The sequence below is a fragment of the Stegostoma tigrinum genome, chromosome 28 (genome assembly GCF_030684315.1).
Source record: "Stegostoma tigrinum isolate sSteTig4 chromosome 28, sSteTig4.hap1, whole genome shotgun sequence".
NCBI classification, from domain to species: domain Eukaryota; kingdom Metazoa; phylum Chordata; class Chondrichthyes; order Orectolobiformes; family Stegostomatidae; genus Stegostoma; species Stegostoma tigrinum.
The window spans coordinates 32,150,030-32,177,307 of NC_081381.1; the positions used below are offsets into that span (position 1 = coordinate 32,150,030).

Consider the following 27,278-nt stretch of genomic DNA (forward strand, 5'->3'; position numbering starts at 1 on the left):
CAAATATTTATCCAGCATTTCCTTGAAGGTGATGTTCTATGCTTCAACTGCCATGTGCCCAGAATAAATCCTTGGTTCAGTAACGTAGATTGCTAGGAAGAGGGGAAATCACAGTGGTTCCTGTCCCTGATCACTAGCTCAGGCATTGTGTTCATTTATTCCTGTTGGGAATGTGGGTGTCACTGACTGCCCTTGATCTGATTGGCTGTCTCAGCCATTTCAGAGAGCAGTTAAGAGTCAACCATGTTGCTCTGGGTCTGGAGTTACATGGAGGCCAGACCAATTAAGGATTGCAGATTTCCTTCTCTGAAGGGCTCGGGAGAATCAGATGGGTTTTTACAATTGGCAATGGTTACACGGTCTCTATTTGACTAGCTATTCCAGATACTTTAAAAAAAATTGATTTTAAATTTCACCATCCAACACTGTGGAGTTTAAACTTGTGTTCCCTGAACATTAACCTGGGATTCTGGATGACTAAACGAGTGACACTAAGAATATACCATCACCAGCCTGCCTGAGCGAATGAGGCCAGGATTAAGGAGTTGGCTGTAAGGTCTGTTTTGATCACATATCTTCAAGGTCAGATCACAGGCATGAAGAATGGTTAGATACCAGAGGGTAGCTGATGTCTGTGTGGACTCTGGTGGAAAGGAAATAAAAAATTAAAACCTGAAAACGTGACAGATTTGAGTTTGAAAAAAGCAAAGCATTGGATTTCACTTGCAAAAGCTAACTATAGAGCCATTATTGCCCAGAAAGAGGTCATTCACCCCATCAAAGAGATAGTAAGAACTGACGATGCTGTAGTCAGGAATAACACAGTGTGGAGCTGGACGGTCACAGTGAGCCAGGCAGCATTGGAGGAGGAGGAAAAGTGAGATTTCAGTTCGGGACCCTTCTTCAGAAATGGAGGGTGGACGGGAGCTCAGAAATAAATAGAGAGGAGGGGTGGGGCTGGGGAAGGTAAGTGGGATGTAAAGTTCAGTGGGCCCTACCACTACTGTGCCCCCTTTTATCTGTGGGTTTGATAGTGAGGTTAGGGTTGAAGCAGAGGGCTGCATGTCCCATGGGGGAGAGGTTGGAGTGAGTGAGAAGGGGTGGAAAGGTTCAGGTGATCGATGTTGCAATCGCAGTTGGAAATGAAGAGGTCGAGGGAGGGTAGGAGACCTTGGGCTGGTGTCCAGGAGGAGGGGGGCTCTTGGAGGTGGGACAAGGGGGCTGTAGAGGGTGGGTTAGACTCGCTATCAAATCTATGCCGGCCTTCCACAGAGCAGCGTAGGGCTATGAGAATTCCCTGCGTTATCTGAGTCGTCAGCCAGTTAGTTTTCCTCCCTGTGCCAGCTCATTTTCTTCTTTGGCTCACTGACCATCTGTTTGCACAGCCTTCGTGGGCAGAAGTTCCAGGATGTTAATCCCCACTAATCCCCTCCCTCAGGCTGTACACCAGGAAAGCTTAGAGCCCTTTGCTTGATCCCTGTTTTATTAATACATCCCAGCAATCAGCTGACTTCCAGTTCCTCCAGCAGCCGCTTCCCACCCCCTTGTTTTTTTCACATTGACAAGAGCAACACAATTCTTTGCTTGGTTGCCATGGCATCATCCTCCCAGGGAGGCTGGTGATGTTCCAGTGAACGGCAGGGTCTATTGGTATGGAAATTTCGAGAGGAAAGCAGTAAGACACTCAACCATCTGGGCCTGCAGGGACGGGATAAGGTAGCAAAAATAATTCCGAGGCCTCGCGCAGTGCGGTCTGCGGGAATTCATGGCTTTGATGTTCCTGAACCATTTGAGGGGGAGAAAAAAACACATCTTGACTTTCTAACGGACCGCTGCATTCTAACGGTTTAACCATAATGTGGCCAGGCATCTAGAAGGTAGTTTTCTAATGAAACATGGAACAGGGAAAGCCATGGAATTGAATTACAGCCAGGGGTGAGTACAGAAAGGGACACACTGCAGCTGTCTGCTTTTTAAGGTTATGATGGTTTTGGGCTACAAAAGAACATTTAGTAGAAGCAGGAGTAGACTGTGTGACCTTTTGACCCTGCTGTGATTGACTTTCAGCTCTGATTTAACAGCCTTAAATATATTCAGTATGAACGTACAAACACATGAATCAGAGCAGGAGTAGGCCCTTAAGCCTGCCTCACCATTCAGTAAGATCATGGCTGAACCAATCATTCTACATTCCTACCCACCATGATAATATTTCACCATCACACTTGTTGAGAAACTGTCGATCTCCACCTTAAAAATATTCAAGTTCTTTGCTTCCACCATCTTCCATCAGGGACTTGTCAAGACTGCCAACCTGTTGTGACAAAAAAAACACTTTTCACATCAGTCTTAAATGGGTGACCCCTTATTTTTAAACAATTACTCCTAGGTCTAAGATAATAAAATGTGAGGCTGGATGAACACAACAGGCCAAGCAGCATCTCAGGAGCACAAAAGCTGACGTTTCGGGCCTAGACCTTCTCCAGCATCTGCAGCTCCCATTATCTCTACTCCTAGGTCTAGATTCTTCCACTAGATGAAACATCATTTCACATCCTCCCTGTCGAGATCCCTCAGGATCCTGTGTGCTTCAGCCAACGTCCCCTTTTACTTTAGTACATATGAGCCTAGTCTGTCCAACTTTTTCTCAAGAGACAACATAACTATCTCTTTGCTGTTTCCAACATATTTATGTTTTTCTTTAAATAAGGAGATCAATGCTGTGCGCAGTATTCCAGGTGTGGCCTCACCAATGCCCTGTATAACTGAAGCACAACACACCTTTATGACATCTGTCCAAACCTAATCCCAGGTCCCAATGCGGTATTTAGATTAAAAGCTTCCCTACCTCCTGGTTATGAAGCTCCCTAGAATACTGGCCCCAGCCTAGTTTCAGTTTAGATCGCCGCAAAGGTAGAGTCCTGTTCTCCACTATGCCTGAGCAGTTACCGTGGAGACAAGCAAGAGGCTTCAAACACGTGAGAGCTTGTCAGCAGCATTCCTAACGTCTCTGAATGGCCCAGCTTGCCCTGGAAATAGCCTGAAGCCCTCACAACCTGATTGGCAGTTTAGCCTGAGGCTCAATGTGAATAAGAGAGTCTGAGGGCAAGTAATTGTGTGTGGACTGAAGAGTTACGTGCTAGGATAATAAAATGTGAGGCTGGACGAACACAGCAGGCCAAGCAGCATCTCAGGAGCACAAAAGCTGACGTTTCGGGCCTAGACCCTTCATCAGAGAGGGGGATGGGGGGAGGGAACTGGAATAAATAGGGAGAGAGGGGGAGGCGGACCGAAGATGGAGAGTAAAGAAGATAGGTGGAGAGAGTGTAGGTGGGGAGGTAGGGAGGGGATAGGTCAGTCCAGGGAAGACGGACAGGTCAAGGAGGTGGGATGAGGTTAGTAGGTAGCGGGGGGTGCGGCTTGGGGTGGGAGGAAGGGATGGGTGAGAGGAAGAACCGGTTAGGGAGGCAGAGACAGGTTGGACTGGTTTTGGGATGCAATGGGTGGGGGGGAAGAGCTGGGCTGGTTGTGTGGTGCAGTGGGGGGAGGGGACGAACTGGGCTGGTTGAGGGATGCAGTCGGGGAAGGGGAGATTTTGAAACTGGTGAAGTCCACATTGATACCATATGGCTGCAGGGTTCCCAGGCGGAATATGAGTTGCTGTTCCTGCAACCTTCGGGTGGCATCATTGTGGCAGTGCAGGAGGCCCATGATGGACATGTCATCAAGAGAATGGGAGGGGGAGTGGAAATGGTTTGCGACTGGGAGGTGCAGTTGTTTGTTGCAAACTGAGCGGAGGTGTTCTGCAAAGCGGTCCCCAAGCCTCCGCTTGGTTTCCCCAATTCCCCACTGCACCACACAACCAGCCCAGCTCTTCCCCCCCCACCCATTGCATCCCAAAACCAGTCCAACCTGTCTCTGCCTCCCTAACCGGTTCTTCCTCTCACCCATCCCTTCCTCCCACCCCAAGCCGCACCCCCCGCTACCTACTAACCTCATCCCACCTCCTTGACCTGTCCGTCTTCCCTGGACTGACCTATCCCCTCCCTACCTCCCCACCTACACTCTCTCCACCTATCTTCTTTTCTCTCCATCTTCGGTCCGCCTCCCCCTCTCTCCCTATTTATTCCAGTTCCCTCCCCCCATCCCCCTCTCTGATGAAGGGTCTAGGCCCGAAACGTCAGCTTTTGTGCTCCTGAGATGCTGCTTGGCCTGCTGTGTTAATCCAGCCTCACATTTTATTATCTTGGAATCTCCAGCATCTGCAGTTCCCATCATCTCAGTTACGTGCTAGGTGTTGCTGTGGAAACTTCAGTTTGTTGGGCTGAAGATGTGAAGGTGCAGAGAGATCCAATTCTATTGACATGGGTGCAGCAGAGATTAAAATGTCAGTCGGTGAGCGTTGGTACATTATGCGCGAGGAGAGTGAGTCCATCAGTAATGAATGTCTGTAACATAGTCCCAACCAGCACGCAAAACTCTAGCACTGTACTTACAATGAAGCTTGAAGAGTTCTGTTCTAAAGTAACCTTGAGCTGAACCACATTGGCAACTAATTTAGTTTTAAAAGTTATTTTCATATGAATATTAACTCCCTTGCCCCGTTACAAAGAAGAACAAAGACCAATATTGCCTAGGAACAGGCCCTTCAGCCCTCCAAGCCTGTGCCAACACACTTTGCCCTCCAATACTAAAATAAGACAGGATCCATATCCCTCTATTTCCTCCCTGTTCATGTATTTGTCCAGGTGCTTCTTGTATGCTGGTACTGTGTCTGTTTCCACCACCTCCTCTGGCAGTGTGTTCCAGGCACTCACCACCCTTTGTGTGAAAAACATGCTTCATGCATCTCTCTTAATTTCACACACCCCCGCCACCAACCCTCGCACCTTGAACCTGTATCTCTTAGTAATTGACTCCATCATCCTGGGATAAAGCCCCATACGTTCCTCTCTGTCCATGCCATTCACAGTCTTGTAAACTTCTACTAGGTCGCCCCTCAACCTCCTGCATTCCAGTGAAAACAAACCCAGTCTATCCAACCTTTCTTCATAGCTAAAATCCCCCATAATGGGCAACATCCCGGTAAATCTTTATAGCACCCTCGTCAAAGCGTCCGCATCCTCTAGTAGTGTGGTGACCAGAACTGTACGCAATATTCCAAGTGTGACCTAACTAAAGTTCTGTAAAGATGCAGCGTAACTTGTTTATCTCTATGCTCACTGCCCCTTCCAATGAAGGCAAACATGCCATAAGCCTTTTTTCACTACCTGTCTACCTGCTCTACCACTTCAGTGATCAGTGGACCTGCAAACCCAGATCCCTCGGCACGTCAGTACTCCTAAGGGTTCGACCATTCACTGTATAATTTCCACCTGCACTTGACCTTGCAAAACACTTCACCTCACATTTGTCTGGACTAAACTTTACTTGCCACTTTTCTGCTCCTGCCTCCGACTGATGTAAACCCTAATGTATCCTCTGACAATCCTCCTCACTCTCTGCAACTCCACCAATCTTTGTATCATCCGCCCACTTACTAATTAGACCATCTACATTTTCCTCCATATTATTTATGTAGATCACAAGCAGCAGAGGTCCCAGCACTGATCCCTGTGGAACACCACTAGTCACAGCCCTCCATTCCGAAAAGCATCCTTCCACTGCTACCCTCTGTCTCCTACGACTAAGCCATTTCCATCTTGCCAGCTTACCCGTGGTTCTATGTGACTTCACTTTTTATACCAGTTCGTCATGAGGGACCTTCTCAAAGGCTTTATTGAAGTCCATGTAGTCAACATCTACTGCTTTTCCCTCATCAATCGTCGTCTTCATTCTCTCAAAAAACTCGATCAAGTTACCTTTTCTGTCTGTTACAACTGACTTTGTTATACCTTTTCTTTATGCTTTCTCTCTAAGTGCAAATTATTCCCAGTTATTCCTGTACTGCCATCTGTTATCTGGTGTCTTACTGTGAAGTTTTCTTGCAGACTCCAGTGTTAAGTGGGCTGTTCCCAATCTTTTCATTGTTGAGCTCAAAAAGCTGCAAGACAGGAAACGGATTTGGGAACCTTGGTGCAATGTTGTCAGTCCCAAGGCTTAGCAAGCATTTTAGATGGAAGTAGTTGTGGGTTTGGAAGGACCTTTGGTGAATTTCTCTAGCACATCTTGTAGAGAGTGCACGCTGCTGCTAGTGAGCGTCGGTAGAGGAGGTGCCTCTCTGACATTAACGTGTAAAATTTAAAGTGCCTGGTTTTGGGGATCGTGATGGGGATAGAGAACAGGATGGCAGACATGGAATTAAGAGTAGGAGTAAGCGAGTCTTTTTCCAAGTGGTAGGCAGTGATTAGTGGGGTACTGCAAAGATTGGTGCTTGGACCCCAGCTATTCACAATATATATTAATGATTAATATTAATTATTAAATTTAATGTAGTAGTTTCAGGTTTGCAGACTCCACAAAGGTGGCTTGTAGGGTGAGCTGAGGAGGATGCAGAGATACTTCAGTGTAATTTGGACAAGCAGGATGAGCGGGTAACTGCATAGCTATTGAAGTATTATGTAGAGAAATGTGAGGTTGTCTGCTTTGCTGAAAAGAATAGGAAAACTGGTTAGTATCTGAATGACGATAGTTTGGGAAAGGAGAGATGCAATGAGACCTGGGTGTCCTTGTTTACCAGCCACTGAAAGTAAGCATGCAGTTGCAGCAGGCAGCGAAGAAGGCAAAGGGTATGTAGGCCTCATAGTGAGAGGATTTGTATGCAGGAGCAGGGATGTCTTGATGAAATTGTACAAGGCCCTTTAGTGAGATCAGTTGTGGAGTAATGTGTGCAGTTTTGGTTTCGTTATCAGAGGAAGGATGTTCTGGCCATGGAGGGAGTTCAAAGAAGATTTACCAGACTGATTCCTTGTATGGCAGGATTGATGAAGAGAAGCTCAGTCAGTTGGGACAATCACTGAAGTTTAGAAGAATGAGGGGTGATCTCATAGAAACCCATAAAATCCCAACAGGTCAAGACAGGGTAAATACTAGACCAATGACCAGGGAGTCTAGAACCTGAGGTCACAGTTTAAGGATACAGGGTAAGGTCAATTAGGACTGAGATGAGAGAAGTAGTTTTTTCACCCAGAGTGTGGTGAGCCTATGGAATTCTCAGCCACAGAAAGTGATCAAGTACAGGACACTGAATGTTTTCAAGAAAAGGCGACATGGTGGCTCAGTGGTTAGCACTACTGCCTCAGAGTGCCAGGGACTCAGGTTCAATTCCTCTCTTGGGTGACTGTCAGTGTGGAGGTTGCACATTCTCCCTGTGTCTGCCTGGGTTTCCTCTGGGTGCTCCGGTTTCCTCCCACAGTCCAAAGATGTGCAGGTTAGGTGGATTGGCCATGCTAAATTGCCCCCTACTGTCTAGGGGTGTGCAGGCTAGGTGAACTAGCCATGGTGAATACGGGTTTATAGGGACAGGGTGGGGGTACTCAATCTGGCTTGGATGCTCTTCAGAGGGCTGGTATGGGCTCAGTGGACTTAATGACCTATTTCTGCACAGTAGGGAATCAATGAATCTAAAAGAAGGAATTTGACACTGTTCTTGGGGCTAAGTGGACCAAAGTATCTGGGGATAGAACAGGATGATCAGCTATGATCAAATTGAATAGTGGAGCATGTTTGAATAACCAAATGGCCTTCTCTTGCTCCTTTTTTCTATATTTCTATGTCACCCAAGCAGCACTTAGCGGAAGATTTAGAGACTTGGCACGGCCCGGAAATGTCTGCTGTTCAGGGTCAGAGCCTGGAGTATGATGTTTTATTGTTTGTCTACGGGATAGAATGGACCATTAAACAATCTTGTTAACCAGTTCTCACTGTAAGGAGAAAATGAAACTGTCCAAGGTGTACTTGTCCCAGCCTTGACTGATGCCTCACGCTGTCTCTTTCCTCACAGCTGGAGCAAGCCTTGAAGCTGGAGACAGGGGAGAGGGAGCGCGAAAGTCTGGAAAACAAGAGCCTAGCGCAGCAGAACATCGAGCTACGGCGTTGCCTGGAGGAGGAACAGGCTTCTTATAAACGCAAGCTTCAGGCCTACCAGGAGGGTCAGCAGCGGCAGGCCCAACTGGTCCAGAAACTTCAATCCAAGGTACTAGGATATGAACCATGAGGTTTTCTGAATGAGACATAGTAGGAGCTGCAGATGCTGGAGAATCTGAGAATTTCTGGAGAAGGGCCTAGGCCCGAAATGCCAAATTTTCTGCTCCTCTGATGCTGCTTGGCCTGCTGTTTTCATCCAGCTCTACACCTTGTTATCTCTGGTTTTCTGAATGTGTGTCTCTGCGTTTCTCTTGCCTGTCTCCACCAGTTTTCCTTCCTGCTTTCACAGTTGTGAGATGGAGTTCCTGTGGCTTCCAATTGCTGCTAATCATACGGATCAATTAAACGAGCACATTTTTAAAAACTGAAATCAGAAAGGCAAATATTTGAACATTATCTACAGCCAGAGATTTCCCCCTTCCCATCTTGTATATTGCTCTAATCCATGCTTGTAACATTGCTCACTGACAGAGGGACATACCTTCAAGCCACACCAAGGAAAGTTAAGACTGAAGGCTGAGAAACAGTCGTAAGTTATCTGGGGCCTGATGATACAGCCCTTTGGATTGTTGAGCTGAGACCTGCCAAACGACTTTCTTCAAACATGTCAATGTTGTCCTTGTGAAGCTCTGCCCACTACTGGATTGTGGGTTTGCATTATGGGGTAGCTCTTGTGCTCTGTGGGACTGACTCTGTCTGCTTCAAATGGCAGGTCCTTCAGTACAAGAAGAAATGTGGCGAGGTGGAGCAGCAACTGATTGAGAAAGCCACAGAGCTGGAACAGCACCGACTCTCTGTAAGTGCCATGGGGAGAGTTCGCTCCAAACCGTCCTTTACATTTGAACCCCCAAAACATGCAAGGTGCCCAGAGGTTGTGTTTTGTGTTTTTGCACCATGGAGCAGGCCTGTTCTGGAGTAGATATGTAGTTACTATGGTGATGAGGGCCTATCTGAGTTAATCCACTGTTTGGGTGTTGTTTCCTGAGCTCTGGGGAGGGCACTGCCTGCCATATTAAATTGGGGCAGGTTTGAATTCTTAATCAACTTTTCATTCTGCCATCTTTGACACAAAGGCTTTTTGTATGTAGATCAATTTAATTCCTTTCCAAAATTATATATGAAACATTTGTAGAAGTGCATTACAATACAATTGAAGAGGGGTAAGCAGAGAAATGTAGTAAGTGGCATTCAAATATCTGATTCCATTTATGTTGCATTTACATTTATATCACATATTAGACATTTTCTGAGGCGTCCATATCAAGGGGTTTTGCACTGGTTCCTTGCAGATCACTTGATGTGCTGTGGAAGCTGGGAGTCATCTTTTCCCCACTGAACTTCTGTAACAGCTTTCCCAGGCTGCTGCGCTGTCAGTCAACACATAGTCCTAGAGCTTGTGATGTGCCAGTCAGCAACATTTGGTCCTCACAGTTCAGGACCAGCAAACATCCTTCGCCAAGTTGATGGCACCATCCTTGCAGATGTTGCTATTTACCTTCTTGTGCATCCCCAGGAATAGTTTGTAAAGAAAAGTGTGACTTGAGATGAACCTCAACAAGAACTGTCCCCTTTCCTTCCAGAAGCCCTTGTCGAACTCACATTTTGGAAGGTGATGGTTTCCTAGCCGTTGCCTCAAAGATGACAATGATTTTGAATTGCTTAAAAATAGCAGGCATTCTGATTTTTGTTTGGTTTCATTGACTGTTAGGAAGTTTAAAAGCCTGCCTGGCACCCCCAAGTACTCACTAATCTCATTGCTGTGAAAATTAAGATTTTGCTGCATTTTGTGGGATTAGCTTCCAAGAACTGACTCCATTGCAGATATCGATAGGGATGGGAGGAATACTGGTGGATTCAGCAACTTTTTTTGTGTTGTCCCTAGCTATCTGACTCTAATGCCCATTGGGACCTGGATGAGACTGTGATGAGGTGAACTGTTGAGCTTGGAAAGTTGGTTGTGTATCCATGCAATTTTCTTCTGGTGGGGGTTTACACTGAAATGCAAAGTGCAGAAACGCAGAGAAAGTTGCCCTAAACACATTTGCTTCACAGTGTGACAAACAATGCAGTTCATCCCCCACAGTCTCTGCACAAGTTTTTTAATTAAAGCCCACGATATTGTCTTTGCAGAGCCAACTGGACCTCACAGAGTCACGACTGCGGCAGTCTGAAGAGGAACAGAGCAATGAACTGGAAAACACCCTGATTCGCTTGGAGGAAGAACAGCAGAGGCAAGTGGGGGGAGAAATCACATGAATCTGAGCTAGGGACTGGGCAGGAGGTGATTTCCCACGTGTATTGAATTCACAAACCCTTCATGTGGAAACCCATTTAGGATCTTGCTGCACAGAACTGTCACAGAAAAGCTCCATACAAGCCCTCCACACATGTAAATTGAGTGTGTAAAAGCCAAGGTCCTCTTCCACCTGCAACTATTACAGAATTATAACCATATACCAAACCAGAATCCCGTCCCAGAACTGATCCATGTTCTTCTGTAGACAAAGAGTTTCCAACACATGCTCTATTTCTCTCAGACTTTCTTTTATCTGCCTTTCTTGTTTGTCTGCCTCTCTTTCTCTCCTTTTCTCTTGTTCTTGCTCTCTTTTTTTTTCCTCTTCTCTCTTCTCTCCAATGTCAGTATTATCCCAATCTTAAACTGTCATGAAAATATTCCCACAATTCCAGACAATCCAGTATCCTCTCCCACAATCCCAGTGATATGGATATTCTCACAATCTCAAGGATCCTGTTTAAATATCCCTACTGTCCTAGGGTCACAATCCTACAGAGGCCTTATAAATATTGACATATTACCACGGGGCCCTCTTAATACCTGCAGAGCTCTGAAGTAAAAGCAAGCGAAAAAAATAGAAAATTCTCTGTGGATCTGGAAAGGCAAACAAAATTAATATTTTGGCTTGATACCTTTGGTAGAGTTTCTCTTTACAATCAATGAAAGAAAATTAGTGGGTCTGGCCTCTGATTCCAATGAAAAGTCGAGTCATCGAGCCTAAAGCTGTGAAATGGACTCTGTGGACTTAAATTCTTAAATTGTCTTAAATTCTCTTTCCTTAAAATTACTTTTCTTTATTATTGTGGAAGGTCTGTTATTCTGAACCTTTATTTCTTTATTTTTCTAATTTAATATGATTTTGTACTCTTGAAGGTCTACAGTGCTGGACTTATTATTTCCTTACGTTTCTAATTTTTTTTCCTAAGAACTCATACTCATGAATCTGTACCTTTGCACCTAAGATGGTGCCTTAAGTGGCAACTTGTAAACATTTTACTATATTCATATGAGTACATGTGAGAATAAAGCTAATTCAGTTCAATCTAATATTTGCTCTTTCTGCTGGAATCCACATTTCTAGTTAGTGCTTTGTTGGGTAAATTTTCTCTGTTTGCTTTCTATGACTGTTCACTCAGCCTGAGCTCTTTGACCAACTTGTTCATTGTAGGCCATTGACAGTGAGCACAGAGTCAGTCTGAGCCTCTGGCCTAACCATGCAGCCTGACACCCGAGCTCTGGCAGTCTCTGCTGCGCTGTTTCTCACAGACACAGTCCAGGCTGAGAATCTGTGGCCTGAATCCACCATTTGTCTGTTTCTAGAGTCACCAGCAGCCTGACCTGGTTTGACGTGTCTGACCTTTGCGTTTTTAGAAGTAGCAGCTTGACCCAAGTGAACTCCATGCTCCGGGAGCAGTTAGACCAGGCAAACTCAGCCAACCTCGCCCTGAGCGAGGATATTCGCAAACTGACTGCTGACTGGACTAAGGCACGGGAGGAACTCGAGCAGAAGGAGGTGGAATGGAGACAGGAAGAGGAGGTACAAAACATCTGTGTACTTACACCCAAGCCCCCACCATCCTTTGCCATATGCCTCTATATTCAGTAAGATGTAGATGCTGCTGAAGGCAGCCTGGCCGCTGCAATGTACAGTCAATGAATATTATATGGGAATAGTGACTTACAGAGTTCACTAATTGGTAATAGAAAGAGATTCATGTTAGACACATGATGTATGGCAGTGTGTGTGCATGTTATGGAAGCGGAGGTCTTAAAATGTATAAATGTAGATAAATCCTCCGGGATCTGATTAGGTGTTTCCCAGAATTTAATGGGAAGCTAGGGAAATGATTATTGGGCCCCTTGCTGAGATACTTGTATCATTGATAGTTATGAATGAGACGCTGAAAGACGGGGATGATGGCTAATGTGGTGCCAATATTTAAGAAAGGCTGTAAGAAAAAGCCTAGGAACCAAAGACCAGTGAGCCCTACGTCAGTGATGGGTAAATTGCTGGAGGGGTTTCTGAAGGACTGGATTTACATGCATTTCGAAAGGCAAGGACTGATTAGGGATAGTCATCATGGCTTTATGTATGGGAAATCGTGTCTTGCTAACTTGTTTGTGTTTTTTGTAGAGGGTTGTTTTTAAGACTGGAGGCCTGTGATCAGTGGTGTGCCACAAGGATTGGGGCTGGGCCCATTGTTTTTTGTCGTTATTGTAAATGATTTAGATGTGAAAATAGGAGGCATGATTAGTACGTTTGCAGGTGACGTCAAAATATGTGGTGTAGTGGACGGTGAAGAAGGTTACCTCAGAGTACAAGGGGTCCCTGATCAGTTGGGCTGATGGGCCGAGGAGTGGCAGACGGAATTTAATTTAGATAAATGTGCAGCGTTGCATTTTAGTAAGGCATACCAGGGCAGGATTTATACAGTGAATGGTCGGGCCCTGTAGAGTGTTGCCAAACTAAGAGACCTTGTGTATAAGTGTACAGTTTCTTGAAAGTGGAGTCGCAGGTAGACAGGGTGGTGGAGAAGGCGTTCTCCATGCTTGCCTTCATTGGTCATTAGATTGAGTTTAGGAGTTGGGGTGTTATGACTGTACAGGACATTGGCGAGACCACTTTGGGAATACTGTGTACAATTCTGGTTGCCCTTCTGTAGGAAGGATGTTGTTAAACTTGAGAGGGGGCAGCAAAGATTTACAAGGATGTTGCTGGGACCAGAAGGATTGAGCTATAGGGAGAGGCTGAATAGGCTGGGGCTATTTTCCCTGGAGCATCAGAGGGAGAGGGGTGACCTTATAGAGCTTTATAAAGTCATGAGGGGCACAGATAGTGTGGGGGAGTCCAAAACTAGAGGACATAGGTTTGAGGTTAGAGGGGAAGGATTTAAAAGGACCTGAGGGGTAACATTTTTTCGCACAGAAGTTGGTGCATCTCTGGAATGAATTACCAAAGTAGTGAAATATGGTACAATTACAGCATTGAAAAGGCACCTGGATGTGGATATGAATAAAAAGGGTTTGGAGGGATATAGGCCGAATGCTAGAAAATGGGACTAAATCAGATTGGGATGTCTTGTCGGTGTGAATGTGTCAGACTGAAGCTTTATGACAGTGTGATTCTAGCTAATGGGGTACATTGAGACATGATGGGGAATGGAGTGTTAGCAGGTAGACAGACTGCAGAGTATTCGGAAAAACAGGGCATAGATAAAAGAATGCATTCTGGTACACCTCACCAGTGTGACAATATGTGTTATAACCCTCAGTGTAAGCGTCGAGCCTCAGTACAACCCTCCACTGGAATTTCAAAAGGTCACAAGCGACTTGACTGGAATGTCTTCGACCCTGAGGTGACCTGACAGGTTAGATATGGAGGGTATGTTTCCCCTTATTGGCAAATCAAGATCGGCAGGGGAGAGCATTGTTTAAAAATAAGGGGCTGCCAATTTAAGACAGATAAGGCAATTTCTTTTCTGAGGGTCGTGAGTCTTTGGAACTCACTTCCTGAAAAGGTGGAGGAAGCAGAGTTTTTGAATGTTTTTCTGACAGAGAGCTAAAGAGACTTTTGATGAAAGGTTACAGGCTAAGGTGGGACTTTAGATTAGAGTTGAAATTACAATCAGAACAACTGTGATCTTATTAAATGTCCTGGTTCTGCTGTTTGTTCATGTGTTTGTATATATGATTTTTGATATATCCCATGACCTCAGTGTAACATTCTCTGTTGCAGCTCTCCGTGTAACACTCGATCTAACATTCTCAAACATACCATGCATTTGATACTGTATCAAAGTCTGAAATGGCTCATCCTCATCAGTGTATCGTAATAGAGTCATGCAGCATGGAAACAGACCCTTTGGTCCAACCAGTCCATGCCAAAGATAATCCCAGATTAAACTTGTCCCACCTGCCTGCTCCTGGCCCACATCCATCCAAACCTTTCCTATTCATGTACTTATCCAAATGTCTTCCAAACGTTGTAATTGTACCAGCGTTCACCACTTCCTCAGGAAGTTCATTTCGCACACAAGCCATCCTCTGTGTAGAAAATTGGCCCCTCATGTCTTTCTTAAAACTCTCTCCTGTCACCTTGAAAGTGTGCCCCTTGTCTTGAAATCCCCCATCCTAGGAAAAAGACAACCACTATTAACCCTATCTAAACCCCTCATGATTGTATAAACCTTTATATAAGGTCACTTCTCAACCTCACATGCTCCAGTGAAAAATGTCCCAGCCTATCCCGCCTTTCTTTTAAACTCAAACCTTCCATAGCCGGCAACATCCTGGTAAATCTCTCCTGGACCCCCTCTGATATAGACATTTATCTCTCCTCTCAGTCTCTTGATTTCTGATATACCCACTCCCTCACCCTGAATTCTCTTTTTTTGTTGATGCTCGTCTAGAATATTGAGCTTTAACCTTTCTGTATTTTTTTTATTTTAGTCCTTTAACACGTATTTCAGCAACGAACACAATCGTCTGTTGACACTGTGGAGACAGGTTGTGGGCTTCAGACGTCACTTCTGTGAGATAAAATCGGCCAGTGAACGGTGAGACACACAGCAACATAGTTTAAACAGAGAATACTGTGGGAGAGGGGACAGAGGGCAGTGCACACTCCGGGAATGGGTCTGCTCATGCCTGACTTCTGTTTAATTCAGATTGTTGTACTGTGCTCCCAACAAAGCCCTGGTTATGGTGGCGGAAGGTAGTGGATTTAAGGAGAGGCAGCGTTTGAGTTCCTGTCTCCAGGAACCATCCACTAACTCATTCAAAGGTTGGTTTGGTGCGTGATGTCAAAGCAGGACAGTGTGAAACTTTATTCATGAACTCCCCTTGGTCGCACATTCAGTGGTGAACCTACAAAGTGTAGCTGGTTAACACTGAGTTTGTTGGACGACAGTATGCAGTGTTGCAGAGCCCATGTGGGGAAATCAAGTTAAGGTGCAACGGAAGATGGAATCCAGGGGGAATGGTTTTTCCTTTGAGAAGTTGTTGACGAGCTGCCTTCTTGAATTGCTGCAATCCGTGTGGGCTAGGTACAGCCAGAATGCAGTGAGGGAGGGAGGTCCAGGGTTTGAGTCTAGATTGCTATGTGTTTTGGGCCACAGAATACAGCAGGCATGATGTTAGGGCGAACTCCATGAGCTCATCAATTGGAGTCAGTGGTTGAAGCAGAGATCTTGTTAGTTGGGTGCTTGATGAAAATGGGGATGAAACTGTATGAGAATCAGATTGCAATTAGAGCCAGGTCTACTGTGAAAACCAGCACAGGATACTGGGCCCAATGACTGCCTGGTGTGCTGTGTCATACAATCGTTCTGTCATTGTTAACTGAAGAATGACCATCAGCATGACATATTGGTGAGCAACTGATGCCTGTACATCACATAACCACATATCCAGGGGCAGGGACTATACCGACAGGGCAAATGACAGGGAGAATTAATTCACCTTTACAACCCTATATAAATTCAACTGAGGACCAGATCCTGATCCCAACGACCAGAAGTAACTCAGAAGAGTGTGGGGATGAGGGGGTTGTTACATCTTAATTTACAAGAACAAAGAGGGCTGCAGGTTGTGCTCCCTTCTGCAGTAAGGGGACTGTTTCTCCTGTGCCTGCTTCTGTGGAGTGGGGAGAGGGTGGAAGAGTGGGACCGTCGGGAAGGCTCTTTTTGTCCGAGTTTAAACAATCTCCGATTCCCTCAGGGATCTCTCCGAGCTGCGGAACGACCTGGCGAAATCCTCGCGCACGATCCACGCGTCATGCCTGAACCTGAGCGGATACCTGCGTTTGTCGGAGAGCAGCTCCACGGTGACGCTGGAGAAACAGTCAATCCAGCTTGCTCAGCTCGAGGAACAGCTCCGCGACAAGGTGCGGGAAATGATCCAGCTCCAAGCCAAGTACGACCGGGAGAAAGCCGAGCAGAATGCCAGGTCTGTGTGTGCGCGCACTCATGTCAATGGTTAGTCGGTCACTTTACCCCCCTGGGATGTAAAAAAATGTGTGTGAATTGAATGTCACCCAGGTTGATGCTCCCTTGATTTCAGAAGAGCACAGGAAGAATAGGCACAGTAGGCTATTCAGCCCCTCGAATCCAGTACGCCATTCAATATTCATCTTCTGCCTCAATTCCACATTCATGCCCCTTTAAGACAGAGATGAGGAGGAATTTCTCCTCTGAGGATAGCAAATCTGTGGAATTCTTTACCACAGAGGCCTGTTGGGACTGGATCGATCTGTTTATTAAGGGCTGAGAGAGATTTTTAATCAGGAAGGAAATCAAGGGTTACGTGGAAAAGGCAGGAAAGTGGAATTGAGATTATTGGATCAGCCTTGACTTCGCTGAATGGCAGAGCAGTCTCAATGGGCTGAGTGGCCTACTTCTGTTCCCATGTCTTATGATCTTCCCAACATCCTGTGATTCCCTGAGAGATCCAGACTTTGCCTCTGATAGTTGTAAATATATATTCGGCCATTGGAGCGTCCACAAATCCTCTTTGGCAGAGGTCCAAAGATTCACAATTCCACGAAGGAAGAAATTCCTCTTCAACTGAGACCTAAATAACCAGCCTCTTATCCTGGGTCCATGCCCCTGTATTCGAGGTTCTGCAGCTGGGATCAACAATTTCTCAGTATCCAAGCTGTAGAACCCCTTCACAATCTTGTGTGTTTCAATGGGATCAACTTTCATTCTTCTAAACCTCAGAGTATAGACTCAATTTACCCAGCCTCTCGTCATAGGACAGTCCCCCCACCCCCCCAACATTCACTGTAAGGACCAATTTAGAATTAGAATTTAGAATTAGGTTTTATTATCACATGTGCTGTAGTACAGGGATACATGAGTGCGACAAAAATTGTAGTCACCATTTCCAGTGCCATCTTAGGCACAAGGATACCTTGGTGCAAAACCTCAGGTGTATATTAGAAAATTGAAGAAATAAAGCACCAGAGTCCTTATAAAGCTAGATACAGAGACGCCTAGGTACAAAACCTCAGGTATATATTAGAACATTAAAGGTAAAAGTTTGGCGTTGCAGTTTAGTGAATATATTCACTGTTTTGCCTCCAATCATAATCTCACCATACAATGTAGCACTGAGTCTTTCAGAGCAGGATTCCTGCTACTGAGGACTGTCCAGCAATTCCTGCTGTATAGTGCAAGGATGTGGATGCAGTTGTGATTCCTATGATAGTCAAATATCTTGTTGATGATCACTTTCTGACCTCAGAATGATTCACCTGGTGAATGAGGTGCATGATATCGCGCACCCTCCCCCTATCACTTGTTCCACCAGAGGTGATTACATGGGCATTGTTCTGGGAATGTTGGGGTTACAGCAAAAGGGGACAGAGTCCAGGATAGGGAGCTGCTGTCATGTTTTAAATCTCACTGCATTGGAAAATACGTATTGCAAATTTTTGTCAATGTCCACTCCCCTTTATTTTCATTCCATTGCTTGTTGAGTGTGGCAGCAACAGTAAATCTGGTATAGATCTGTGGTATAACTCTGGTCTAGAGGTCCGACTTTGACTCTGAAACAAAGTAGAGTGAAACCATCCCCTTTGGATGGGCTGTGACTCTGTATTCAGGCTGTGTTTGCTCGAGTTACAGGCAGTATGAAACAAAGCCAGTTTGCATTAATGCTACAAAAAATAAATTGCTGGAGAAACTCAGCAGCATCAGTGGAGAGAAAGCAAAGTTAACATTTTGAATCCAGTGTTGCTTCTTCAGAATTTCTGCTTTTGTTTCAGATTTTCAGCATCCACAGTCCTTTGTTTTATATTAATTCTATAGTTTGTTCCGCAAAAATACAACCTCTGGTAGATTTTTTAAATGTAGTTTATGCTGCAGTTATCAAACCTGGCAGTAGATGGCGTCTGAAGATCACCTGAACTGGGCAGCTCTTCCTTCCAGCCTCTGAGCTGAAAGATGGAGATTTAATCCTCAGGGATAGTAGGAACTGCAGATGCTGGAATCTGAGATATCAAAGTGTGGAGCTGGAGGAACACAGCAGACCAGGCAACATCAGAGGAGCGGGAAAGCTGACATTTTGGGTCTGGACCCTCCTTCAGAAATGGGGGAAGGGGATTCTGAAATAAATAGGGAGTGGGGGAGGCAGTGATAGAAGGTGGATAGAGGAGCAGATAGGTGGAGAGAAGATGGACAGGTCAAGGAGGCGGGGATGAAGCCAGTACAGGTGAGTGTTAGTAGGGAGTTGGGATGGAGGTTGGTCAGTGGGGAGGGACGGGCGGGTAGGTAGGAGGGAAGACAGACAGGTCAAGGAGGCACGGAACGAGCTGGGCTGGCTTTGGGATGCAGTACAGGGAGGAGAGGTTTCGAAACTTGTGAAGTCCGCATTGAGACCATTGGGCTGCAGGGTTCCCAAGCGAAATATGAGGAACTGTTTCTCTAGCCTTCGGGTGACATTGTTGTGGCACTGGAGGAGGCCCAGGATGGACTTATCGTCCAAGGAGTGGGAGTGGGAGGGGGATCGTGACTGGGATGTTCAGTCGTTTGTCGTGAATTGAGCGCAAGTATTCCACAAAGCAGTCTCCAAGCCTCCGCTTGGTTTCCCCGATGTAGAGGAGGCCACATCGGGAACAGCGGATACAATAGACCACATTAGTGGATGTGCTGGTGAATATTTATTTGTTTAATGTGGAAGGTTTTCTTGGGGGCCTGGGATGGAGGCGAGGTGTAGGTGTAGTGGCATGTGTAGCTCTTCCTGTAGTTGCAGGGAAAGGTGCTGAGGGTGGTGGGGAGGGTGGTATGGATGAGGGAGTCGTGGAGAGAGAGATTTAATCCTGGAGTTTGCTGCAGCATTCATCAGTATGACACTGTCTGATATAACCCCTGGTTTAACTGTAATATATATCCAACCTTTCTCATAATCTGTACCATTCAGTCGTCTACATCCCTTGATGTAATATACCCTGGACCCTTAATTTTAACACACTACTGCATAACTCTCTCTCAGTGTTACATTTAAACTGATCCTTCAATACAGTTCTGAGGAAGTACTGCACTGTTGGAGGTGCTTTTCCTGCTGGTGAAACCCCGGCTCTGCCTGCCCTTCTGAGGAGACAACAACACATTTGAATGGGATCAAAGGTTATGGGGAGAAAGCAGGATTAAGCTGTTAAGTTGGACAATCAGCCGTAATGAAGAAGAATTGCAGAGCAGGATCAACGGGCCGAATGTCTTCCTCCTGCTCCTGTCTTCTGTGTTACGTGATAAACACCAAACAAAAAAAACTAAAGAACTGTGGACGCTGGAAATACAAAACAAAATCAGAAATTGCTGGAAAAACTGAGCAGGTCCGGCAGCATCTGTGGAGGGAAAGCAGAGTTAAGGTTCTGGGTCAAGCGACCACTCTTTAGAGCACCCTTCCCTAATTCATTAACTTATCCTGTTCTCTCTTGGGCTCATCCAGTTTTGTTTTGCCTCCAATCAAGGTGACTCCCATTTTTAAAAAATTAAACAGGGAAGTGAGTAAAAGCAGAAAGTGCCAGAGAAACTTGGCAGGTTTAGCAGCATTTATGGAACAAAATAGTTAATGTTTGAAGTCTAATGTGACTCCTCTCAGAGCAGGAGAAAAGCAGAACAGTGATGAGTTTTATACTGTAGAGAAAGGTGAGTCTAGCAGGTGGAACAGAGCAAAAGGTCAGAAGGCAAGAGAGATTAGCAATTGTAGATGTCGCAGAACAGAAGGCAAAGGGAGTGATAATGGTCGTAGAGAAGTGGCAGAGAGCCAGAACAGGTGTTAATAGCAGAATCCCAGCCTCCACAGTATCTTGCTTTTGGTTGAGGTGAATAAAGAAGCAGCCCTGGTTTGCCAGTGGCCCTGGGTGTCGCTGCAGCAGGTAGACCCAGACAATGCCATATGTCCCGATAAGTTTGCCGTTGGTTTTCATCACTCTGAATATGGGTTAGACTTTCTCCAAGTTCATTTTCACCAGCCCGTAGTGAGGGAGAAAGTCAGCCGGGCTGTCCACTCGGATCACCAATGTGTCACTCCATTCAGACAGATATGAGCTCTGGCTGAAGACAGAATCAGCTGTAATTCTCTAGACGACCAGATGAATTTTCTGACACTACTTCTGGTCTGACAGTGAGTGATTCACTTCACTGGAGCAGTAATAGATGCTGTTTGTTCCCTGTCCTGGTGAGGATCGGCATCTCCAGGACAGGGAGGGGAACTCTCTTTCAGAAGAAACAAATCTGTGCAGACAGGTAGACAGACATAGTGCAGCTGAAATATTGAGTGCCACTAGGTTAATCATAGAATACTTACAGTGTGGGAGCAGGCCATTCTGCCTATCGAGTCCACACCAACCCTTCAAAGAGTATCCCATCCCATACCCATTCCCTGTAACCCTGCATTTCCCGTGGCTAATGGGCAATTTAACATGGCCAATTTCACCTGCACATCTTTGGACCATGGAGGAAACCCACGCAGACATGGGGAGAATGTGCAAACTCCACACACAGTCACCCGAGGCCCTAGCACTGTGAGGCAGGAGTGCTAACTGCTGAGCCACCGTGTCGCCCAATACTGAACAAATGATGCCATTATTGAGTACAATTTTCCAAATTGATGCTTTTACTGCAATCTAAAAATCTAGTCTAAAAGTACAGCAGAGCACTGCAGATACTGGGAGTGTGAAGTCATAACGAGAAATGCTGGTAAACCACAGCATAGGTTGCATTTATGGAGAGAGGAACAGCGTTAGTGGTCGTTGGTGGTAGGGGTTGATTGGTGGGGGCGGTAGGGGGTTGATGGGTGGGGGAGACATTTCAACCTGCTTGTGCTCGGGAGTTGAGGAGCACACAGGAGGTGTGGAAGTCTGGGTGCAGCAGATCTTTGACACCACAGAATTTCAGCCTGGACATGATCCCCACCCACGAGGCAATTGGAACGTCTGGCTTGGTTTTGAGTCAGATGTGTATAGGGGAGGGGCCCCAAAGCTGGGGTTTCTCCATGACTGTGGCACCAGGATAAAGTAGTGTTAGCTCAGTGGAATAGATGGAAGGTTGGCAATGCACTGTGATGGTCGCGGTCGGGGTTCAATTCCCACACTACCTGAGGTTACCATCCCTTCTCACCTTCTCCCTTCACCTGGAATGTGGTGACCTCCAGTTAAACCAGTCTCCAGTTGTGTCTCTCTGTGATGAGAGAGTAGCCCTATGCTCCTCTGGGACTGTAGCGAGTATCAGCATAAAGCTCACTTCTCGGGCCCATGGGCTCGATACAAGTGATCTAGAACCAGGCCAAGGCATGTGGAGATTTCCTGAGTCAGTTCGCCCTTGGCAAAAGAAGCAAGAGCAATGTGAGGAAAAAGTCTCTTCGTCCAGAGATGGCTTAAGGCCTGGAGTGCACTTAGGAGGGGCTGGTGGAAGCAGGTTCAATTGAAGAACTCAGGAGGGCATTAAATCATTTATCTGAAAAGGAAGAACACTCAGCATTATGGGGTGATAGTGTGAGAATAGCACCAGGTGAAGTGCACTTTTGGTGAGCTACCATAGACCCATGATGGGCCAACTAGCCTCATACGCTGTAACTGAATGTGCTGAAATTATTAAAACCATTTCCTAAGGGGTTGGTTAGCCCAGTTGACGAGAGGGCTGGTCTGGCTGTGGTTAACGTGAAGGAGCCTCATTCTCGATCTCAGCCTCCCCTCCCTGAGGCATGGTGACCCTCAGGTTAAGCTCTGCACCGGACTCTGGGAATATGGATTTTCGTGTCTTATGACAAAAAGAACTATACAGTTGATCATTGGCTTTAAAGCACTTTGGGGCATGAAGGTGCAGTAGAAATTTAACACTGTCGTCCCCAGGAGGCCAAATTTTAACAATATCCCTTAAGCCTGTTGTTGTCCCTTGATGTTGATTTAGATTGTTGAGTTTCAAACACAAAGTCCCAGGATAACCACCCTTGCTGAAGACTGAAAACTCCACCCTCTCCCACCCCTCAGGCTTTCCAGCAGGTTCTTCTGGAATATTCCACTCTGATGCCTCTTTAGTTCCTACTCACCAAGTGTTACCCAGTATCCCAACAACCTTAGAGTTGGTGTTGCTTTTTCTCATTCTTTCTTGGGATGTGGACATCGCAGGCAAGGCCAACGTGTGTTCCATATCCCTAGTAAACCCCCCCCCCCCTACCCCTGAGAAGGTGGTAGTGAGCTACCACTTGAACCACTGCTGTTCACATGGTGACTGAACACCTGTAGCGGAGGTAGAGCGCTCCAAGATTTTGACCCCGTGACACTGGAGGAACGGCGATACATTTCCAGGGATGTGCCTGTGTGCGTGAAGCAATTGCTGACGATGCTGGTTAAACATAATAACATAAACATGCGTGTTTCTTCTAGGATCACAGAATTGATGGTGACTGTCGAACGACTGACAACCCAGAATAATGAGAAGGAGAAGACAATCAGCAGCCTGAACCAGATGGTGGAGAATCTGGTGGGTGAACCTGGTGGAAGGAGGGCGTGGGAACGATGGATTCAAGCCCTGACTGCGAAACATTGAAAATAGGGGCCCGTTCAGCCCTTTGAATCTGGTCTGCCGTTCAATGTGATCGTGGCTGATCATACAACCTGATCCTACTTTCACCTCATGCCCTTTGATACCTTCAAATCTAGATCTAACTTCAAGACATTCAATAATTAGGTCTCAACCACTTTCTACAACAGAGAATTCCACACGCTCTCCACTCTCTGGGTGAAGAAGTTTCTACTCCTCTCAGTGCTAAATGGCCAACCCTGTATCTTTAAATGGTGACCCCTGGTTTTATACTCCCCTATCATCAGGAACATCCTTTCCTCATTTATACTGTGAAAATTTTATAGGTTTCCTTAAGATACCTACTTTTTCTTCCACAAATCCTCGTAATAGTCTCATACCAGTGATATATTTTAACATCTTAATATCTACATGCCTCACTCCAAAAACAAAGTTTGCACTCTTGCCCATTTCAACAATTGTTCAACCCATCAGTCCATTCAATTTGATCAACTGGTCTATACCAAGAATTTATTATACAGTGATCCAGAGTGGGACTGTGACCTGGTGCCAAATGGATGGGTGCTGTGCTGTATAGTGAGTGCTGGATAACACGCCCTTCTGTGGTTACAGGAAGCAAGCCGAGCTGAGACCCAGGCTGGTCAGGATGGAACTGAAATCGATTCTGCCAAAGCAGAGCTGGAGTCGCTGCATCAAATCCTCAGAGACATCACACAGGTGAGGGTGAGAGCTGGCGCTGGATGTAGATTGTGATTCGCTGTTGTAGGAAGAATTTTAAAGAAGAGCAGAATGCTACTGTTTAAAATGATTCCTGGTTCTTAATGTCCGCATGGACAGTCGTACTAATCCCATGTGCTGCATCCAGTTCCCTAACACAGCCTCTGATTTCAGTACAGTCTGTGATACAGGAGCCTCTCAGTGTCGGGGGAGGCTGTTTTACACTTTGGGCTTTGATACACTATGGGGTTTTTTGGGCAGACTCGCTTAGATTGGGTATCCGTTTTCGTTTGGAATCTCTTGAAGAAGACAGGAAGATGACAGAACTTTATAGTGCTGCCATCCAATAAAAAAGACACTTTTCGACTTAAAACAGAATTGTATAGGTTAGCCCCAATGAGGTTGGTTATTGAATGCTGCCTTTGAGAACGCTCATCACAGTAACACATTGATGAACGCACCACCAATTGAGTGGGGACAGTAACTGAGAGGCTACAATTAGATATTTCCTCCTTTAGAAAGCAGTAAATACTTGTGGCAAAAAGGGAGAACAAATCAGTGGCCAAAATAGGTAGATTGGTTTGCTGAAAAACCATCATGGCTGTAAGTGCCAATTGGACTAGCAATTAGAATTCAAAGCATAGTTGTAAATGGTTGTCAAAAACAAAATCTAAAATATTTACACAATTATGAATGCTTCAGTGAGTAAACAATTACAATTTTTTGAAATTTGATGTTTTCTTTAATCTACAGAATAAAATTGAAAGGCCCACTTCACTGTACATTTTGTATCGAAATTCATAGGTCATATGTTGGTACTTTGAGTTTGTTAAATTCTCAATAAGTTGCACACTGAATTTTGTAAAGTGGGGCTTTAGGCTGTCTCATGGTTTGACCATATCGCTCCGCTGTTTGTTAATCTTGGCCGATGGTGTTGGGTTGGGGAAAAGTGTGTGACCTGGCTATACCGTGGCAGGGACCTCCCTGACTTGGCTATTCCATGGTGCAAGCACTTTGACCTGTTGCTGGGCTGTGATGAACTTTGCAAGGGCCAGGATTGTCGATTGTCCGCGGGTTGTCTTGGGTGTCTGTTCCCATGGTGACCAGCGTTGCCCAAACTCTCCCTCTTCCAGGTGGTCATTTCTGAAAGTGGGGTTCCCTTCCCAGCCGCTGAGCGGACTGGCGAGGTCACGGAAATGGATTCCTCCCTGCTCGGTCCCCTGGGGCTCACATCCAGCCTGCGCACCCCGTCTCCACGGCGAAGGACCTCTCCCCGCCGCAGCCATTCACCGCGACACAATCTCTCGCCAGGACTCTCTGACTCCATGTACTCGGCTGTTCAAGCTGCTGTGCAGAAGAGGCAACTTCTGATCCAGGTAGAGAGACCGCTACAGACCGTGATGTTCATGATCATGGGATAACGGGATTGGAAGAAACTTTATGTCCTGTTATCCAAGGAAAGATGTACTGGCATTGGAAGCAATCCAGAGAAGGTTCACTAGGCTGATCCCAGGTATAGAGGAGAGGCTAAGTACCTTGGGCCTGTACTCATTGGGATATAGTAGAATGAAAGGCAAGCTTATTGAAATGTGCAAGATTTCTGGGAGGACTTGACAGGGTGGACGCAGGATGGTTGTTTCCCCTTATGGGAGAGTCTAGGACCAAAAGGAATTATCTCAGAGTAAAGGGTCGCACATTGAAGATAGAGACAAGAACAAATTTACTTTGCTCAGAGGGTTGTGAATCTGTGAAATTCTTTACCTCAGAGGGATGTAGAGACTGGGTCTTTAAGGCTATTCAAGGCTGAGATTTTTAATCAGTAAGGGAATCAAAGGCTGGGGGAATTGACAGAGAAGCGAAGTTGAGAATTATCAGATCAGCCACAATCTCCTTGCATGGCAGAGCAGACTCGATGGGCTGAATGGCCTACTTCTGCTCCTACCTCTTCTTGTGGTTGGATGTCCTGGTTCCTTCAGCCCAGTTCTGCCTGTTGAAGGCATTGACTGTTCTTGGGGGCACGGATCAAAAATGCCCTTTTACGTCTAACCCAGATATCCACTTGACCCTTTAGTGACTACTCAGCCATGGAAGGCCTCATGGCTATGCCCACCTCCCCATCCCAACATGTGGTTTCCAGCAGTGTCCAGAACCAGAGACCTCATTCAGTTCCACCTCTGGGACTCCAGAACACAAAGGCCAGCGGTCCACATACCACTTCAAGCCTTTATTATCCAAATCCGAACTTACCAGGGCTGGGAATAGTTTCTGTAGAAGCAGAGTCTACTACTACGCTACCATCAAATCCTGGGAACAACCGCAGGGGAGGGCACCGGATCTGATTTGGATCAGATAACACCAGAACATATAGGTACCATGAAAGATCCCGGCACACTGTTTAGACAGTGCGATAGACCAGCCTTTTCCCTGCTGACTGACCAAGGAATGGGACTGTCTGCCTCTCATGCTGAACCCACGTAAAATAGCATTACTACTTCCAGGAAGGATATCTGCCATCCATACCCATATAATGTGTCTTTGTGTGACCCACAGCACTTGTGATTGACTCCTAACTGGCCCCTGAAATGGCCCAGCTGGCCACACTGTCCTGGGGCAATTAGGATGGGTGACAAATGCTGGTCTCGCCAGTGATGCCCGTATCCCATGAAAGAATGAATAAAACAGAGCTGTAAAAATTCACCGGTCCCCTCATTTCTACGCTCCCAGACCCTCAGACGTACTGGATGCAAGAGACTCTCAAGGTTGTTGCTTTAATGGATCATTATCATTGAGTATAGCAATGTAATTAATTTTTAAATCTGCCTGTTCAGGCATTAGAGTCATAGAGCCATGCAGCATGGATACAGATCCTTTGGTCCATGGCAACCATGTTCCCAAACTAAACTAGTCCCACCTGCCTGCGTTTGGCCCATCTCCCTCCCAACCTTTCCTATTCATGTACTTAGCTACATGTCTTTTAAATGTTGTAACTGTACCTGCGCCCACCACTTCCTCTGGAAGTTCATTCCACACACAGACTGCTCTCTGTTTAAAATAAAAATTACTGCTTGTCTTTTTTAAATCTTTCTCCTCTCGCCCTAAAAATATGCCCCATAGTTTTGAAATGCCCCACTCCAAAGCAAAGACACATTGTTATCAGGCAGCTGTGGGCCAGGTGTGGCTTGAACTCGGACCTCCTGTCCCAGAGGGAGGGTCAGTACCTATGCACTGCAGAGGTTACCAGCTACTTGCCAGTCCTGGAGAACACATCTTGCAGTTGCGCTGCGTGAGAGAGATGTTCCTTTTCAATCTCTGCTGAAACCCGTTTTTGTTGCGGGTTTCTGTGTTTGCCCTGGCAGGAGCTCCGTGCAAAGCACGAGGTGTGCCAGGACACGGTGGCCAGTCTGAAGAAGCAGCTGGGCGACAGTGAGAACGAGCGCAGGGGCCTGGAGCAACACATCCTGAAGCTCAAGGAGGAGACTGAGGACTTGGTGCGAGCCAAGGATGATGCCAGGCGTGATGCCAGCCGCTTCCGCTCCTCTGCCGACCTGCTCGGAAGGTAAGCGTGTCAAATTCTCACGCAGTATTCCTGCCAACTTTCTCTGCTCTCTTTGGGTCTCGGCTCCTCAGTCTTGCTC

General features: G+C 46.1%; 1 protein-coding gene across 7 annotated transcripts in view; it reads left to right on the forward strand.

The window, feature by feature from the left end:
- The window catches only part of LOC125466511 (rootletin-like), a 103,660-nt gene that overhangs the window by 20,463 nt on the left and 55,919 nt on the right, over window positions 1–27,278 (forward strand). For 6 of the 7 annotated variants that reach the window (XM_048561093.2, XM_048561095.2, XM_048561090.2 and 3 more), the window contains exons 4-13: window positions 7,943–8,134; window positions 8,798–8,881; window positions 10,216–10,316; window positions 11,753–11,918; window positions 14,831–14,937; window positions 16,100–16,327; window positions 22,770–22,866; window positions 23,539–23,643; window positions 24,777–25,019; window positions 27,000–27,199. In XM_048561093.2, coding sequence (XP_048417050.2) covers window positions 7,943–8,134; window positions 8,798–8,881; window positions 10,216–10,316; window positions 11,753–11,918; window positions 14,831–14,937; window positions 16,100–16,327; window positions 22,770–22,866; window positions 23,539–23,643; window positions 24,777–25,019; window positions 27,000–27,199 — 1,523 coding nt within the window. The remainder of the gene's footprint in view (window positions 1–7,942; window positions 8,135–8,797; window positions 8,882–10,215; window positions 10,317–11,752; window positions 11,919–14,830; window positions 14,938–16,099; window positions 16,328–22,769; window positions 22,867–23,538; window positions 23,644–24,776; window positions 25,020–26,999; window positions 27,200–27,278) is intronic. The other variant, XM_048561091.2, reaches the window with a different exon arrangement.